General features: G+C 39.2%; 1 protein-coding gene across 5 annotated transcripts in view; it reads left to right on the forward strand.

Annotated features, from left to right (window-relative positions):
* Window positions 1-3492: 3492 nt before the first annotated feature.
* LOC149143188 (uncharacterized) overlaps window positions 3493-18072 on the forward strand; it is a 121391-nt gene continuing 106811 nt past the window's right edge. For 4 of the 5 annotated variants that reach the window (XM_089447370.1, XM_089447369.1, XM_089447371.1 and 1 more), the window contains exon 1: window positions 3494-3845. Coding sequence is in view for 2 of the 5 variants with exons in the window: in XM_089447368.1 (XP_089303494.1) it covers window positions 3758-3845 (88 nt within the window). In the remaining 3 variants the exon portion in view is untranslated. Of the gene's footprint in view, window positions 3846-18072 lie in introns of all 5 variants that reach the window. The other variant, XM_089447367.1, reaches the window with a different exon arrangement.

Genomic DNA, 18072 nt, shown 5'->3' on the forward strand with positions numbered 1-18072 from the left:
GCCAAATGTTTTCAAACCTAAAAGGTCTGTTTTTTGGGGTTCCAATGCTGGTCACCTCAAATTGAACTGGCCAATGGTCTGAGCCACTAAAGGGGAGAATTATCGTTGTCATATCAAGGCCTGTGAGCATGAGGTCCTCTGAGATAATGAATCTGTCCAACTTTGAGGCTACTTGAGACTCTCCTCCTCTTTTGTTGTTCCAGGTAAAGAGGCCATTACTTGTAACTGTGTCAACTAGCTTCATGTTGTTTATAAAATTATGAAATGCTATAGAGTCTTTGCTTAGTGTTCTGGTCCCACCTTTTTTTTCTGACAAGGATTTGATCATGTTAAAGTCCCCGCCCAGAATCCATGGTATTCATGAATGTCTATCTCTTAGATCCTCTAGAGAAGTGAGTAGTCTGAGTTTGTCATCAGGTCTCTGAGGGCCATAAATGTTTGTGATTAAATAAGTCTCCCTGTCTCCCACAGGCTGAATAACCACTGATAAATAATTCCTAGATGCCTCAGCATCCACTATGCCAATCTTTTGAGGGTTCCAAAGTGTGAGAATACCTCCTGCTATTTTGTCTACCTTGACTTCTAGAAATTCATATCTCTTGAGCCATTTGCTGTGTGTTTCTCTTATTTTTTGAATTGAACATTTAGTTTCCTGGATGAAAATCATATCTGGAGTTTCTTGTTTCATTCTATTGTTAAGGTTCCTTTGCTTCCTTTTACTTCCTAGACCTCTAATATTCTAAGATGTGAGCTTCATTAAGAAAGATTTGTAAAGGAGTAGTTGGTTAGATCTTTCATCTTACCTGAATCTATCATCAGTTTTCCACATTCTATCAGTAACTCATTTTGTTTCTTTCGGCCCCTTTTCCTTCCTGGTTTTTTGGGAGCAAGTCCTAGTGTGGTTTTCAAGGTTTTCACCCCTTCGTTGTCCTGTCTTTAGAGGTTTCTCTTCCCTCCCAGCCCTTTAGCTTGAGTTCTCCACAGAAACAGCTGTTGCACTCTATTAAACTCATCTTGAGGTAATGAATCCATACCTTCCGTGGTCCCCTATTTTAGGAATCTTTCTAGATCTAGATGTTCTCTTTCGAGAATATCCTGCAGTTCATGATCCTCCGTTTCCACCTCACTCGGGGTCATTTCTTGGTCCATTTCAAGTTCCATGTTGCTCAACATAGTCTCATTTTGCTGGTTATTGTCCTGTATCTTCTCCCTATTTTCTTCCTTTTCCTTCTCCCCTGGGCTGTCCTCTGTGGCCTGATTTGCCTTTGTTACCTCTTCCTCTTCTTCTAGTATCTCGTACCTGTTCTGACTTGCCTGTTTTTCCTTGGATTAGTTTTTCTTTTGCAACCTTTTCCCTCCTTTACCTCTTTTTCCCACTTTATGAAAGCTTTCAGTTTCTTTCCCTATTGTAACTTTACCTCTTCTCTCTATATTGTTGAGAGGGCAGTCTCTGAATAGATGCCCATGTTCATGGCATTTGCAGCATCTAAAAGGAACATGTTCATAATCCAGTGTTTGCACCCATTCTTCATAAAAAACTTCCAGGATCACCTCATCCGGCAGAGCTCCAGAGAGATCCATCTCCACACATATGTGGGCAAAGGAGGTGTACTTTCCCCTTCTCGTTGCCTCAGATATTTTAACAAAACGCCCTATTTTATTTCCTATTGCTGATAAAGATTCTGGTTGCCAGTAATCTAGGGGTAAGGAGTAGAGTCGTACCCAAACTGGGACCAAAGTGAAGGTCTCGCGCTTCGGGACAAAATTCATCATCCAAGGCCGCACATAGAGGCCTGCAGCTGCATAGAAGTAGGGCCCTCCTTCAAACAACTTGTCTTTATCCTCGATGTTAGTAAAGACTACAATAAAGAAACCCTTTGACCCAAGATGTAGGTCTATATCCCCTTTAGGTTTCTAGTGATATTTAATCCACGCCTGTAGCACCTTCTCTGTGGGCCATAACCCCATGAATTTACAAATGATAGCATAAGTCCTCATGTGATCCCTATGCGCCTACAGTGCTGGATCACTTAACACCACTCTGGGTGTGACAACGGTCTTAGGCTTACATGGACCATTTTGTTTTTTGTTTTCTGCTTGTTGTTGCTTGTCCTCTTCTTCTTTATCTTTTTTTCTATCTCCCTCCCTCCTATTATTCTGCTCCTGTGTGTTGTCGTTGTCCTGTTTCCCTCCTCCTGAAAGACCTTTTTCAACCTCCAGCAGTTTCTTGCCTCGGCTGGAGACTGCCTGACTGTAGGAGGGAGTTGAGCTCCCCCCTTTACGCCCCTCCATGGTGTTCAACGCCTGATTAATTTTTGTAAACCCTAGCTCTTACCATTCTTCGCTCCTTCCGCCCTCCCGATTAATCATTTGATGACCTCAAACACATGCTCTTAACCATTAAACCCACTTTAAATTTATTTTGAAAATTATGAATATGTTGGTTTTTATATTAAAGAGTTAATTTATAGAGGTTGTTGTTAAGAGATAATATACCATGGTGCATTTGCATGAGATTAAACTAATTTGGATAAGGCTCAAGATCAATTTGGACAAGGCTCCATCAAATATTTTGGCTACCACTATAATATTAAGAGCATATTCAACAATCCTCAAACCAAATATACCAATAACTTATGACTTAGAGTAACTTATAACTTAATACAAACTTAATAAGCGAAAGTGCACCAAACTTATTCTTTATAATTGAACCTTAGTGAAAATAAAATAAAATTATGGAATTAATATATGAAAATGATCTTTATCTCACAAATACAATGATATATTAATATTTTGTTCTATCATTTCCAGATTACTCACATTAAACATTTTATGATAAAACAAAATAAAATATTTAATATGAGTAAATAGTAGAACAAAATCTTCTCAAAAAAACCACCACTATAAGAATATCAATATTTTTTTTTTTTCCATAAATACAAAAAAAACTCATATATGAATACTTTGTTTCTAACTAAATTATAACCTTAAAAAACTCATATATATGAATACTTTGTTTCTAACTAAATTATAACCTTAAATTATATTATTGTTATTTTTAACATATAATTTTAAATTTTAATAATAAATAAAAGAAAGTGAATTTTAAAAAATTATGGGACATTTTTAATGAAAAAAGTTATCTCTCTCCGCATATTAGAACCTCATATTTTAATATTTTGTTATAATTTCTAACTAAATTATAACTTGAAATTATATTATTATTATTACATAATTTTTGACTGGTGTTGTGAATTATTGCATAATATTATATTATTATTATTACAAAGAAAATATATAATTTTTGTGTATTTTAAAGGATTATTAAAGATACAAAAATTCCTTTGAGATTTGAATTCATCTCGATTAATTTGATCAAATTTCCAAGGTATCCATCCAACTTAATTACATCAATATAAAAAATTATCCTTCCAACTTAATTACATAAATATAACCAACCAAGTTCGAACCCCATTCCCGGTTTGTAGCAAAGGAGGGGCGAAAACGAGGAAGGCAAATAATGATGGGGCCATGGGTTGTCTCGGCTGGCTCGGTGGTGGGTACGGAGAAATAATTAATTCTGTAAACGGTGGGCATTAAGACTAGATCTCCGATTATTAAAACGGAGGTGGCTTTTGTCCTATTTCCGACTCCGCTTCTTCATGCAGGCGGTGACAGTGGACACCACCACCTTAATAAGTAAAATAACAGCGAGAATTCCATATAAACAAATATAGAATGCATTTTATATTGCACAATGGCACCGGAATGCATTGTTATTAGCTCCCCTCTCCAATCACAGGCCTCGGCTCGACCTGCAGATATTCCCCCATTACGAGTGACAGGTAATAAATTCAGGCTGTTATTTTCAGCTTTTCTTTTTTATTTCAAATCAGTCGTTTCAGCTAGATTTGCTTATTTAAATATCCACGAGATTGTGAATTACATTGTGTGCAATCGGTATCTTCTAATTTATTTTTTCGCAATTTTGGGTCACAAGACTGCTCATGATTTAATACGCTGTTCGATTCACATGGCTCTTGCTTTTGAATCTCAGCGTTTGCATGGGGATTGCTGGTAAAAGAATGGAAAAACAGCAAGATTCTGATGTTAATTGTCCGAATTTTGGATTTTGGGTCGATTTTAGCGCGAAATTATGTGGACAGAATTGTTGTTTGGACCCTTTAATATTGATTTCGCATTCTGGGTTAAACCTCTGATAAGATTAATTGGAAAAACCACGAGTCAGGTTGACTGCATTTAAAAAAAATCAAGTCACATTTGAGTAATTTAAGACATGTGCCCTGTTTTCAAGCTGCTGGAGCGATTTTAGGTAGACATTGGACAAAATATTTAATTTGTGCTTGGTTTCCATTGCAATACAGTTATTAAATCTGGGGCGTAGGCTCATATGCTTGCTTTTTCTGTCCTATTTAGGGCGGGATTTTCCTCATACTTCTGTCGTTCGTGCGTCGTAGCTGTCTCTGTTCCGTGATGTATTTTTCTATTTCCTTATTTGTTCCAGGAAATAGTACATGCGGCATTCCTCCAAACAAAAAATGGGGTTTGAAATTTGATGGGGCTTGTATCTTAAGATATAGCATTGCTTCATTGTCAAACCAGTGAAACTTGTCCAACAATTTTGAATTGCATGCTTCTGCGGCCTTTGCTGCCATTTCAGACGAAACAACTCATGGTGAACAACTTGTAGTTGTCTGTCAAATTTGAAGCCCATCAGAATGCTTGAAGGCGGCGCACTTGATTTTTCAATGACAAATTGTCTGTTTAGAGCGTCGCATGCCATTTCATGTAACATAACCTATCAAATGGCGGCATAACTATGACAGCGTCATCCTGGGCTTAACCACATGCATTACATTCTTGGTTGCCAGTGCTCAGCGAGAATAATTGATATTGATTTCAATGAGTTACATTTCCTCTTAGTGAAAAGATACCTTTAGGGCCTGTGTTTACTGTCTCCATAGAGTGGAAATATATTTTCACAGCGGTTCAGTTCCAGAAACCAAGGTTTTTGGCCCACTGCTTGAATGTACGAGAGTTAGCTGACAATGGCATTTTAGGGGCTCTAGTGTGATTATTTTTAAATTACCGTCCATTGAAAAGGAGCCACAAGCTTGAGATTTTTTATAAAGTTCTTTCAGGAATAAGATGTGGCTGTGAATTCTTCCGCCAAAGATCTATCAAATAGAATTCAGTTATTTGCATATGAAAACAAAGGCTTAGCATACAAGATTCAAGCAACTAGAGATTCAAGCTCAGGTTGTTTTTGTTCTGCAAATAAAATTGTAAGTGTCTCCAACTCCCTAGCGAAGTGTTTACCCATGTATCATCCCGTTATCATTAGGCATGCAAACTGCAACTCAAAGTAGCAGATCCATTAGACAATTTAACTCAAATAAAGTATAAACCAAAATAAACTATATCTTGTACCCCATGGCATTGGACTAGCAACATGTAAGAAGGTGGCAACTCTATAACCTAATGTGCATTATATTGCATGCCTAACATATAATTGGATGGCTAATGTTGGCAAGTACTAAGGAGTGCTCTCATCATTTGTTTTGGTGATGAAGTTGTTATGAAACTTCCAGAAACTTAGAATAAGAGCATGAAGGCACTAGGTGGTCCCAACATTTTATATTTTTAGGGTATGGAAGTGAGAATTTTACAACTCTTTTAAGAAGACAGAGAACAAGGAATGTTTTTTGTGCAAATTTCTTAAAAATTTAATGCACACTATTTCTAATCATTTTCTAGGGTGCAGGACACCTACTTTTTATGTTGTTTTATCTGATACAGATGCCATGCGTAGATGTAAGTGATGCTCATACTTGCAGGGCTGACTTATCATATGGTAGGCATGCAATATGGTGCACATTAGGTTCCAGAGTTGGTACCTTCTTTCAGTGCTCTCTTTATGAAACTTCCAAAAAATTAGGATAAGAGCACGATGACGCTAGGTGGTCCCATTTTATTTTGTCAGGGCATGGAAGTGAGAATTTAAGAAGATAAAGAACGACAAACTTTACCCCAGAAATTCATAACCCTACCTTTACCGTCTAATGTTATTGACATAGAAAAGTGGGATTCTCGTAATTTGTGCAAATAATTTGAATTTCTTAAAAATTCAATGCACACTATTCCTAATCAATTTTTGGGGTGCAAAACAATTTTCTATATTGTTTTCTCTGATATAGATGTCACAATTGGATCTAACTGATGCTGATACTGGGAGGGCTGACACAGTTCTCAAGGCACGTAGAAATGAACCAATGAGCTTTATATTTGTTTGTCTTCCCATAAGAGAAAACAATTTGAAGCATGTCTCAGATTGTAGGGACTGTACCCTTGTTCACACATGGCTGGTCTGGACCTCTCAAGCTATGAAGAGAACACGGGATGTCGGGTACCTATTAAGAGCAAAGTTGTTGTATGAGTTTAAGCAGGCTCAAAACAACAGTAATCAGTAAACAAAAACTAAATGGCACAATTTTTATATGTATTTGGTGGAAAAATAAGGCTCATTCAGTGGAGACATAGCTTCAAATTCTCCATTGACTTCATTTTTGGCAAACAGCAAGGAACTACTTGTTTATTTTCAATTTTAATTCTAACTTTTATTTTTGGAATATGAAGAGTCTTGTTTGTTGAGACTTTGTCGTTAAATGTCTCGTCCACTGGTTGAAGTTATTTTGGTTTGTTTCTATTCTTTTATGGTTCTTCAAGAAGAGCTCAGTCATAGAAGTGATGATTTCTGCAAATGTTTCCAGATTTGCAACTTTTAGAAAAATTGAGATGGAAAACAGCATAACAACAAAACATTGAATACTCATAACTTGCATTACACTAGAAATTTCCATTGACAAATATAAAATCAGAATTTCAGCAGAGTAAAGAACAACATTCTTAAAATAATTGTAATATCTTATGATTATTTACAAGCTTTAGTTGGACATGAAAGATATTGTCATCAGATTCTATATATCCTAACCGCATCTAGGATTACTGCTGCATGGGTTCTCATGTTGAGGTGCTTTTGGCCACTTGGGCTATTTTCTTACTCCCAAAAGCTTTCTTTCTTGCAAAAAGCTAGAATTGAAGCAAATATGGGCGTTTATCATTTATTCAAGTCCTTAGCATTTTTCCATTGGCGTTAAGGATGAAGTACAACATGGTTGCTATAACAATTTAAGCACCTTGGTTAATTGTTCTAAAATGTTAATAGTATGAGTTTTAGGAAGTAATCTTATAGTTTTGTAGATTGATGGAAAACTGGGTTGTTGAGGTTTATTTTTTTTGATTCGGCCTTGTTATATGAAACATAAGCAAATTGAATTACTTTTGGATCTCTCTAGTTTTAGAATATTTGGTGTCAAGTAAGCAGTCAGCCACTATAATGATGTCCTATGGAAAGCTCGTAAAAGTCAATGATTTGTTAATGCATAAATGAGCTTGATAATATATGCAGAAGTAGCTAAAACTTGCTTGAAAATAATTATTGAAGGTGTTGATAAATGAAGAAGAGGTGGCATGTAATCAAGAAGTTGCTACTCAAATGGAATGCAACTTCCATGTAATGTCCTCTACAAATTGAGGATGAATGAAGGACGAAATTATCCCCATATGCTACAGTCCTCAATAAAGGGGAAAACCCCAAAATTTTCAATTTTGCACGAGTTTTGGGGCAGTTGGGCAAAGAAACCCAAAATTGGGGTTTGGAGTAAAATTTACTCAATCAATTAAGAAGAGACCCCTCTAGGAAATCTATAAATATGAGAAGGTTGAATTCATTTTGGATCATCAAGTGTGGATCAATTCATTTGTTTCTTGAGCATTAGCTCTGAGGGTTTTAAGACCCCTTCTCCTTTGTCAATTTCAGTGGTGAAAGATTCCACCCTAGTTGATTCCTCTTTATCTATCCTGTATTTATGTTATGGAGACACAACAAAGTTCTGTTTGATTCCTGGTTTGTCATCAGAGTACCATTTGGAGAAGCAATAAAGGTTTTGTTTGTCCCTGATCTTATATTCCGGTAGGCAACGAAATTGGTTGGTTCTCTTCCTTGCTCTGGCCATAAATCCCATTCAATTGAGGCAACGAATCCCGGGGAAACTCTATGACAATTTGCTCTATATTTTAAGGGCTTCGATGGGGAAATTTCTAAATTGATTAAGGTTTTGGGCATTTTCGCAAGGGCATCCTATGAGCTGGTTGCATGTTCTTGTTTGTGGATAAGAGATCTGGGGTGAAGTTATGGTGATTCTGGGCCACCTGCGTTCAAACTTGTATCATTGCATTGACACGCGTTCATCTTGTGGGTTGACCAAAACATTGAAACCACCACAAAGGGCATTACCTCCTACAGTTTGGGTCCTGAAAACAAGTATAGGTCGAAGTTGACCTCCTGAAACGTGATCCTGAAACAAACAAAAGGACAGAGATTGTGAATACCTGTATAGAAGAAATACCGATTTTGGCACAATAAATCGAGCTATATTACAATATAGGTCCACGGGTTCTAACTATTTAGGAGTTGAGAGATTGTTGCAGTTGTAGTCACCAGTTAGGGCATTTATTCTTGTCAAATTTGAATATATGGCAACAACTTATAACTGTTTCATCATAGATTGTTGGATTACGTATGCATGATTATTGTTGGATTACATATGCATGGTTATTGTGGGCAACTCCATATTGTATTAATGGAATCGATGCATTATTGAAAGATACTTCGTCTAAAATTATTTGTACTATTTGTAATAGTGCTAAACTGATAAATTACTATAGCATTGGGATTGTATTCATTGAATCCCTTGTACTAAAAAAAATGAAGTTATTGTTACAACAAACCCTAGGGTAAAATTACCTTACTCTATTACAGTGGTATCAGAGCACTGGAATCCTGCCAGCTTGTGAGCTTTGTATGTTTCCAGGAGATACAAGTAACGTTATAGTCAGGAAGAATAAGGTTAATTGTAGGGCAGCCATGGAGGGTAAGGAAGAACAAGGGGATCTCGATGCCAAGGAACTCTTACATGTACTGATACATGGACAAACAAAAATATCAAACTTGATATTACAAGGGCAACAACAAGGACAACAGTTAATGCAAACATTGGCCCAAGGACAACAACAACTTGCTCAGCTGGTGACTCATCTCATAGGAAATGAAAATGTTGCTTGCAACAACAAAACTAACACGGGAGGTAGTGAGAATCATAACCGTCCCTCCTAACATTAGGGAATCCAACAGAAGGAGTCATTGACTGTTACTTCCTCAATTTACAAATAATCCAGCCACGGTAAACCAAGAAGCTCTTGAACCAAACTGACTGCTAGACTATACTTTCGAGAATATGCAGTGCTAGAAGAAAACACGTGAGTAGCCATGACCTTCAATGAATACAATAATTTCAGATTCTGAAACAGACCCAGGGGAAAACCTAATTCTAATCTAATACGCAAGGTGAATAAACTTTCCCTTCCCTCATTTGATGGATCATCTAAATGTACAACAAGAGCTTGGGTGCAAAAATTTGACACCTATTTCAAGCTCAACCCTATGGCGGAAACAGATGCGATTCAATTTGCTACATTGCATCTAGAAGGGGAAGCGCATGAATGGTGGTATCATGGTCTAGTAATATTGGGGCATGCCAACATCACTTTTTATGAAGATTTTATGCAAAGGATGATAGAAAGATTTGATCAGAAGAACCCTGACATCCACTTCAGAGAATTGGCTCTACTCAAGCAAATGGGGTCGCATCAAGAGTTTATTGTAGAATTTGAATGAACCACAGTCATGGTAATAGATATATTTGAAGAGCGATTAGTCATGCTTTTCACTGAGGCATTAGCCAAACCCCTACAAGGTTGGGTCAAGGCATTCAACCCCGCCACCCTTTAGGAGGCTATCAAGAAGACTCGGGATATGGGAAATGCAACCACTAAGTCTAAGGCTCCATCCAAGCCTTTCATTCCTCTAAAAGATAAGGAGAAGAAGCCCTTTCAACGTGATCAGAACAAAGAAAACAAGCTAGATGAGGAAACACGAAGTGAACTTAGGCGAAAGAAGCTATGCTTCAATTGCAAGGAGCCATGGGAATCAGGACGTTGCTGCTCAGGTAAGGGAAAAATTCACTACATCGAAGTAGTCTTTGATGAAGAAGGAGAGGAACCCACTTCGAATGTTGAAGAAGAACCACCACAAAAGGAAGCAAAGGAAGAAGAAAATCCTAGCAACCCTAAGGAGGAATCATCACAAGAGGAAGCAAAAGGAGAGGAAAGGCCCAATGGAGAGAAGAAGACACGACCACAGGTTAAGATTGCAACCCTTTCAGGCACACCCAAGTATTACACTTTTAGGATCAAGGGAGTCGTCAAAGGACAACACATCACATCATTGATTGATGGAGGAGCTACACAACTTCATTGATGCAACATTAGTAGCAAGGAGGGGACTTCCCACTAAAGAATTCAAGGGCCTTGACATGATAGTAGTAGATGGATACAACTTGGATTGCATGCGAATGATTCCAGGTTTGAGTGTAACACTTGGTAATTATACTTTCACTAGTGACTTTTACGTAATAGATCTTGCAGATATTAATATGGTATTGGGAGTTCAATGGTTATATTCGTTGGGGAAGCACACTATGGACTACTAAGCATTGGAAATGGAATTTAAAGCCCTTAATGGAAATAAGGTAGTTTTGAGGGGCATGACTAATGGGGGACCACAAGTCGTTTCTGCTAGAAGAATGGATGCCATACTTAGGTGCAGAGATATAGCGTATGCAGCAAAATGCAGGATTACAAGCCAAAAGACTCCCAACAGTGACAAACGGCAATACAGAGTAGACATTCAACGAGAGCTGGACAAGCATGGCCAAGTATTTGGTGATATTCTGTAAAAATTTTACTATTGAAATCCTATTGTAGCAACTGGAATTATTTCTTCTAATTGTAAATTAATTTAACAATTTAATGCTATGGCAACAACGAAATAAACCACATTGCAACCTTCACAAATAAAACTACTGTGGAAGGTAAACTGGAATCTGAGAAAATGTCTGCACACACACAATAAATTTGACATAGTTATTTTTGAACAAAAGTCCTCAGAAAAAAAACCAACTTGGGAAAATCGATGCAACAATTGAGGGTTTTTATTATTAAGCATCAGTGAAATAATCTGAGTACAATATGGATGTGGAAAACTGGCAATTGTGTAGAGAAAATTCTGGCAAAATTAGTGAGGAATTTTCCTCACCCCACAAGCAATCTGGTACTGAAGGCTGGCCTCTGAAACTCCTCCACGAATTGCCCTGCGTCAGCCTCTGTGCAGGCACAAATTCGTGTTGCCTGGATCTCACGTTGAGCTGCCTCTTCAGTTTGCCACTGACTTTGGATACGTTTCTCCAGACCTTTGCGAAATTTTCCTGCCTCTGAAACTTGGAAATGACTTCCCAAATCTGCAAATCAAACTACCTCTTAGAGGCTTCTGTGCAGCCATTGCGCAAGCTCTTTGTGGCTATCTCTGCCTCTCTGCAGTGTACTCTCCAGAATTGGAAAATCTTCCTCTAGATCACTGTCCCTGCGCCTCTTTGTCTTTGCTTCCCTCCTCTGGTTCGAACTCTTCTGACAACTGCTGTTGCTCTCTGGAAAATCGAGCTGCCCAAGGAAATCGATGTCAAGTGTGTGTGTCCTCCATCTACCCATCAACCTCCTCTTATAATCTCTAGTTGGGATTCCAACGACCAAGATTAAAACATAATCGATGGATGAGATCATATCTGGATTGATCTGTGTGAGTTTTTAGATGATTCACACCTTTCTCAATTAATATTGATTAATTAACCCCTTTTCCTAAGTTTAGACTTAGGAAATATTTAAAAATAGGCTAATAATCTAATTGAGACACTTCTAGGTGGAATTTCTAGAAACGATTTTTGAGTTATGGAGAATTCCTGTGTTTTAGCCTCTCCACAAAGTTTCGAGACTAGAACACCTTCGATGCTACAAAAACTAACACTCCCTCTTAGCGAGGAAGGTGTTCTAGTGTTGTACTACTGCTACAACACCCTGTCTCTGCATCACCCTCCATACGCTGTTGATGTCTGTCCATTGTGATTGACTGCCACTACCCACCAACCACTGCGCAACTCTGATGCTGCATCTGTGTTGCTGCTGACACTGCTATACTGTTACCGCATCTGCACTGCAACTCCCTCTCATTTGTTGCTGCTGCTACTGTAACTATTGCAACTGAGAAGCATTTGAAATACTTAATCAACTGTGTCTTTGTGTTGTATCTGTCTCTTGAGCATCTAATTGCTACTAGCTTTTGCACTGTCCATTGAAGAATCTACGTTGTTGCTAACTTTGTACTAAGCCACCTGCTTTGCTGTCAACACTGCATCTGTACTCATCACCACCTGACTGCAACTAGCTGCAACTGTCACTCTGGAGTCTGACTGCATCATCAGACACTGATCCATCTTGTTACTGAATATTGTGGGCCCTTGTAGCAATGTAATGATCCATGAGGAGGACACCTCAATGGACCCTGTCTAACCCTCTGCGTTGCTTTAGGACTATAACTCCATATCGCCCCACCTCGCTCTTGGAGGTATAGTTGCAAACATGGCAAAATCTTCCTTTAGCTTGTAGGATAATTTGTTTATCTTTGCAGACGCTACCGCTTAGTCTTACTTCTCCTGCTTGTCCTTCTTCCTGAGAGGACACTGAGTATTGTAGTGGCCAAAATCGCCACACCTGAAGCACTTGACCTTAGATAGGTCCTTCTTCTTCTTCTTCTCCCCCTTTCCCTGATTGAGACCCTTTGATGCAAGGGCCACATTCTCCTCTTCCTTCTCACCCTTCTCACCCTTGTTGTTGCTTCTGTTGATGGTTCTCTTTACTAGAGCTCGCCTCATCTCCTCTTGTTGTAGGTTTGACCACATCTTGTCCCATCTAGGCAATGTGTCTCGACCTAAGATACTTTGGACAAAGACTTGCCACTTCTTTGAGACACTGTTCAGTGCCAAATACACAAGCTTTGTCGATTGAGGTGCCTCCCCAACGGTTGCAAGTTGATCACGGACTTCTTGAATCTTGGTGAGGAAGGGATTTACGGCTTCACCCTTCTGCATCCTGGTGAGGAAGGGATTTATGCCTTCACCCTTCTAAATCTTGATGTTTCTCAGCTTCTCCTGCATGAACATCTTCCGCTGCTTGAAAGTATTCTGATATAGCTGGTCTAGAGTGTCCCACATCTCCTTGGTAGTGTTCTTGCCAGATATATGTGAGTCTATATGGTCCGGGACTCCATCTAGGATCATCTGCTTCGCCTTCACCATATCTTCCCTGTACTCCTTCAGCTGATTTGCATCTTGAGGTATTGCCACTACATTACCTACACAGGCTTTCAAGCCATATTCATCCAACAGGAAGGACATCCTAGCCTTCCAGATGAAAAAGTGGGAGGCTACTTCCAACCTATTGTGATCTCTAAGCCCAACTGTGGTCATCTTTGAACCTGAACTGGAAACTCCCTCTTCCCCCCTGCTAGGCTGCTGAATCTTCTATTCACACTCCCTTCTGTAGTGAGAAAATTTGCTTGTAGCAACTACCAAATGCAATTGGAAATATGGATTTCTAGGCTAAAAACCCTCTGAGAGAAATTTCCCTCTGTGTGTGCACTTTCTCTTCCACCTGACGCTAATTCTGCTTTAGCAACTGCTGCAAAACCCTCTTGCGCCCAACAAGGAATCTGGTTAGTGAAAATTCTGAGCTACAACTGGCCTTTTGCTTGCTGGAATCACTCGAACTGGCAAGCTGAAATTTTCTTCCAACCTGCATTGAAAAATTGAACTTGCTCAAGCAATTTGCACTACCTGGCTAGGCATTGCACAGCCACCAGAAATTTGTCTTGCTGCTCCCTCTGAACAACAAATTTCTGCTTCTGCTTTTGAGTATCCTCGTTTGGTCAAAATTGCTTTGACACCATGTGAAAATTCACTACTGAAATCCTATTGCAGCCACTGAAATTATTGCTTCTAACTGTAAATTAATTTAACAATTTATTGCTACGAAAAATATGAAATAAATCACATTGCAATAGGATAGTACAACGATCAGGGACGATCCAATGGCACATTTGGGACCCTGTTGAAGTTTGTAGTGATAGTGAGGGTCCATAGTCAGAGAGGGTGTTTGTTCAGGCATTGCTAGAGGACAAACGATGTTTGGTGCATTGGAAGAGCTTGCCAGATGAGGATGTCACCTAGGAGGGTGAGCATATTTTGGAGCACCCAACTTTGAGGTTGTTTGAGGGCAAGCAACATTTGGGAGGGGAGGACTGTCATGTCCCTTCTCAAACACATTAGTAACAGGGTGCTGCTACACAATTTTGCACATTTTTTTACTAAGGAAGAGGGCCCCACACTTTCGAATTAGGGGCCAAATTGACTTTATTTAGCTGCTAGTGGAATGTGGGGGCCACCCACATAGGAGTTCGAATTAGCCATTCGATATGCTTGGAGGGAAATTCTAATGGGTGGATGAAGGGGCCCACATGAGGCTAAGGGGGGCCAAGGAGTTATAAAGAGAGATCAACTCTCATTTTGTTTTCATCTTGATCATTTGCAAACAAACACACCTTTGTACACTCTGCTGCTTAGTGAGTCTACCGGCTGTTTAGCCATGAATCTTCCAAGCGGGAGATTCAACCTCTTTTTCAGGGGACCATCTGTGCCTGCCCTAGGGAGGCTATTCCACATGGATTTTTGAGAGTTCAACACAGTCACACCCTTCAGCTAGCAATGCAAAGCAGGGGGCTGAGTATTTTCTAGGCAGCCAGAAGCATGCAGGAGGAGATAGAACCAACAGTGAGGTCCATAGCTCGTTGGGAGTTACGGGAGCTGGGAAGGCTATTTGTTGAGGGCATTTTCACTAATTTTTTCAGCTAGGTAGACCGGGGGATCAACAGTACGAATTTATGGGCAGAGGGATTGCGTAGAGGCCTTTGGCAGCTATTTCGTGGTGCTTTGGAGAGCAGTCATCTTGGCCAAGTATCATCCGAGGAGCAAGGAGTCAGTTAGCACAGGTGAATCTAGCATTCTAGTGGAGTTTTCAGAGGGATTTGTAGGTTGTTTCCTGCAAGTCGAATTTAGCAGCAGTTGTTGGGAAGAGGCTCCAAGGAGGCTGAAAATCCAAAGTCAAATCTAGAGAAATTATCTTCTGGGTTTTGTCCAAGGAATCCGAGATTGAAAGGACATAATTTTTTGGGTAGTTTTTGGGCACATTCCAGGAGGTCGAAGTTCAGTAGGGCAGTAGTTTACTGGGACAGCGCAATGCAGAGTGGTGCAGCAACGAGGCAGCCTTCAGCTCAGTTATTTCATCACCTGGGTTTTGTCAAGCTTGTCCTTGAGACAAGCCCATGTGCACCATTCCATTTTACATTGTACCTAGCTCTCTGAATTTATAATATATGGCTTAGCAGTTCGAGATTTACAACGTTTTCATGGATGTCTAATGGATGTTTTTATTTTTTATGCTATTGCTCTATTTATTTGTTTAAATATCTCTCATATTACCACTTAGGAACATTACATGAATCAACTGTCCTCGGCTACAACTATGTTACCCCTGCTCAGTAACTACGTGGGCTTGCGTGGAGCTCTCTAAGGCTCTGTGTCAGCTCAATTGGGAAACATCTTGCCTTTTGGAGCAGTTTCCAGCCCTCCCAATTTAGAAATGTCAACTCCTCTGCAAAACTCGAACTTCTGCATGGGTGACTGAGCTGCCTTTGCATGAGACCACCTTCTGGCTCAACGTTAAGCTCTGCGTGGGCCTTTCTGGCTCAGCGTCAACCCCTCTGGTGTCTCTCTGCCTCTCTTTGCTGCGTATCCTGGGCTCTGGAGAAGATACTCCAACCCAACTATCCCTGCCCCTCAACTACAAGAAATCTACTCGATCAAAATTTCCTCCTAAGAACTTCTCACTTCAGAAATTTGATCTCTTGATCTCTCGGTATGTTTTCCAAATGACAAGAGACACTAGAAATTAGGCTAGCGACCAGGGTAAAACCACAAGGGGAAAAGCCAGCAAATCTTTCCTTATGAGAGAGAATTCAATTCTTCAAAATGTACATCAGAATATTCAATCAAAACATCAATCTTTGACCTCAATGTTTGCCATGTCAAAACTAGACAAGGGAGCGAGAAATAGTCAACATTGGTTCATAATCAAAATCTGCAATAGAGTGGCCTAAGTGCCACAACCCTTCGCTTTCTCACAGAGATGATGAGCCATAGAGAAGCTCACATACACAGAGATAAGTGTCACAAAGAAGCTCACATGCGACAAAGATGAGTGCCATAGAGAAACTCGCATGTCACAAAGATAAGTGCCACAAAGATGTTGAAAAATGTAACTAGGTTCGATCTTTATAATTATTATTGTACTTGTATCAACATGTATTTCATGAAAAGAAAAAAGAAGAGAAAGACGTTTCTAATATTATTATTTCATTAGTCAAGGATGTTCTCATGCCTCTAGGGTTTATTGAGTCAATAAGAAAATTTGTCACGAGTCAAAGTCCCATTTGGACTATTTGTAAAGAATTTATCTATTTATTTTTATTTTTAGTCAAAAGAGTCAATTTTGTCACCACAAGAGCAAGTTGGTCCTCCAAATGGACAAGTTTGCCAACACATAAGTTGTGTCTCTTCATATGGTCGAGCAACTATATATTGGCAACTGTGCTCCACATTTTGGCAACCAATTCGATTTCTATGCAAGCAAGAAAGAAGAAAAATCAGTGAAGAAGAGAGAGAGCGAAGTAGGAGAGAGAGTTTTGTTTTCTGCCCTATTTTGTCCATGTGTGCGAATATTCTCTATGATTTTTTAAAGTTGTTACAGGGGCTGAAATTTCAGGGGATGACCAGAATTCATAAATTTGACTAGTGTTGACTTTGTTGACTTTTACGTGGTGGAAAGACTTGGAAGAGGGTTGACTTGGGTTCTTTGTGGTAGTCTTGGTCTTGGATATCTCACTTTGATCTGATTATATAAGAAGAGGATTTCTTGGGTTTTCCCCATTATGGTGTTTTTTCCCTAGCTTGGAGCCTACATCTTTGTGTTCTTTGTCTCTTGTGATCTTCATGTTCTGTACTTTTGATGAAGAGAACATTAAATTAACAAGAAGCCAACAAACACTCACAAGTAATTATCAAGTTATGCAACCAACTCACAGAAAATATAGATCAACGACTGAAAAAATATCCTCTTCGAGGGGGAAACCTCCTTTACGTTACATAATGAACAATTCTTGGATGATAAAATGATAAGACCTCCTTTGTATATATAGGAGTCTAAGGGGTTACAATATAATCAGAGTCTACATAACAATAATAATGTAAGGGCACAACAATAACAATAGTGGGCTTCTATGGGGCACAACAATAACAATATGGGGGCTACATGGGCACAACAATAACAATAAGGGGGGTACACTAGTATTATAGGGACCTAACATGCCCCTCTCCTTCAAAAAAGTGTTGTCCTCAACGCTTGAGTAGTTCTGGATGCTTCTATATAAAATTCTCATCCTCCCACATGGAATCTTTAGCTGGTAAGTTCTTTCGCTTAATGAGATACTCTGAAATTGATTGATTCTGTAGTTGTCGAGTTCTTGTTTCCGTGACTGCTTCAGGCTCAAATATGATTTTTCCTTCATTAAGTTTTGACAACACTATTTGAATTGGAAGCTTGTCATCGATAACCTTCATTAAGCATGAAACATGTAAAAGTGGGTGTACTTTGGAAGATGTAGGCAACTCCAATTTGTATGCCATAGTACCAATATTTTGCAACACCTTGTAAGGACCGTAGTTCTTGGGTGATAATTTATTATCCCTCTTAGCTTGCTTGAGAGCCATTTGTTTGTATGGTTGGAGCCGTAAAAATACCTAGTCACCTACATCAAAACTTCTTTCACTGCGATGCTGATCTGCCTGTTGTTTCATTTGATTTTGTGCCAGA

The sequence above is a fragment of the Pinus tabuliformis genome, chromosome X, assembly GCF_031772625.1.
Source record: "Pinus tabuliformis cultivar Carrire ecotype Pingquan chromosome X, CPIR1, whole genome shotgun sequence".
NCBI classification, from domain to species: domain Eukaryota; kingdom Viridiplantae; phylum Streptophyta; class Pinopsida; order Pinales; family Pinaceae; genus Pinus; species Pinus tabuliformis.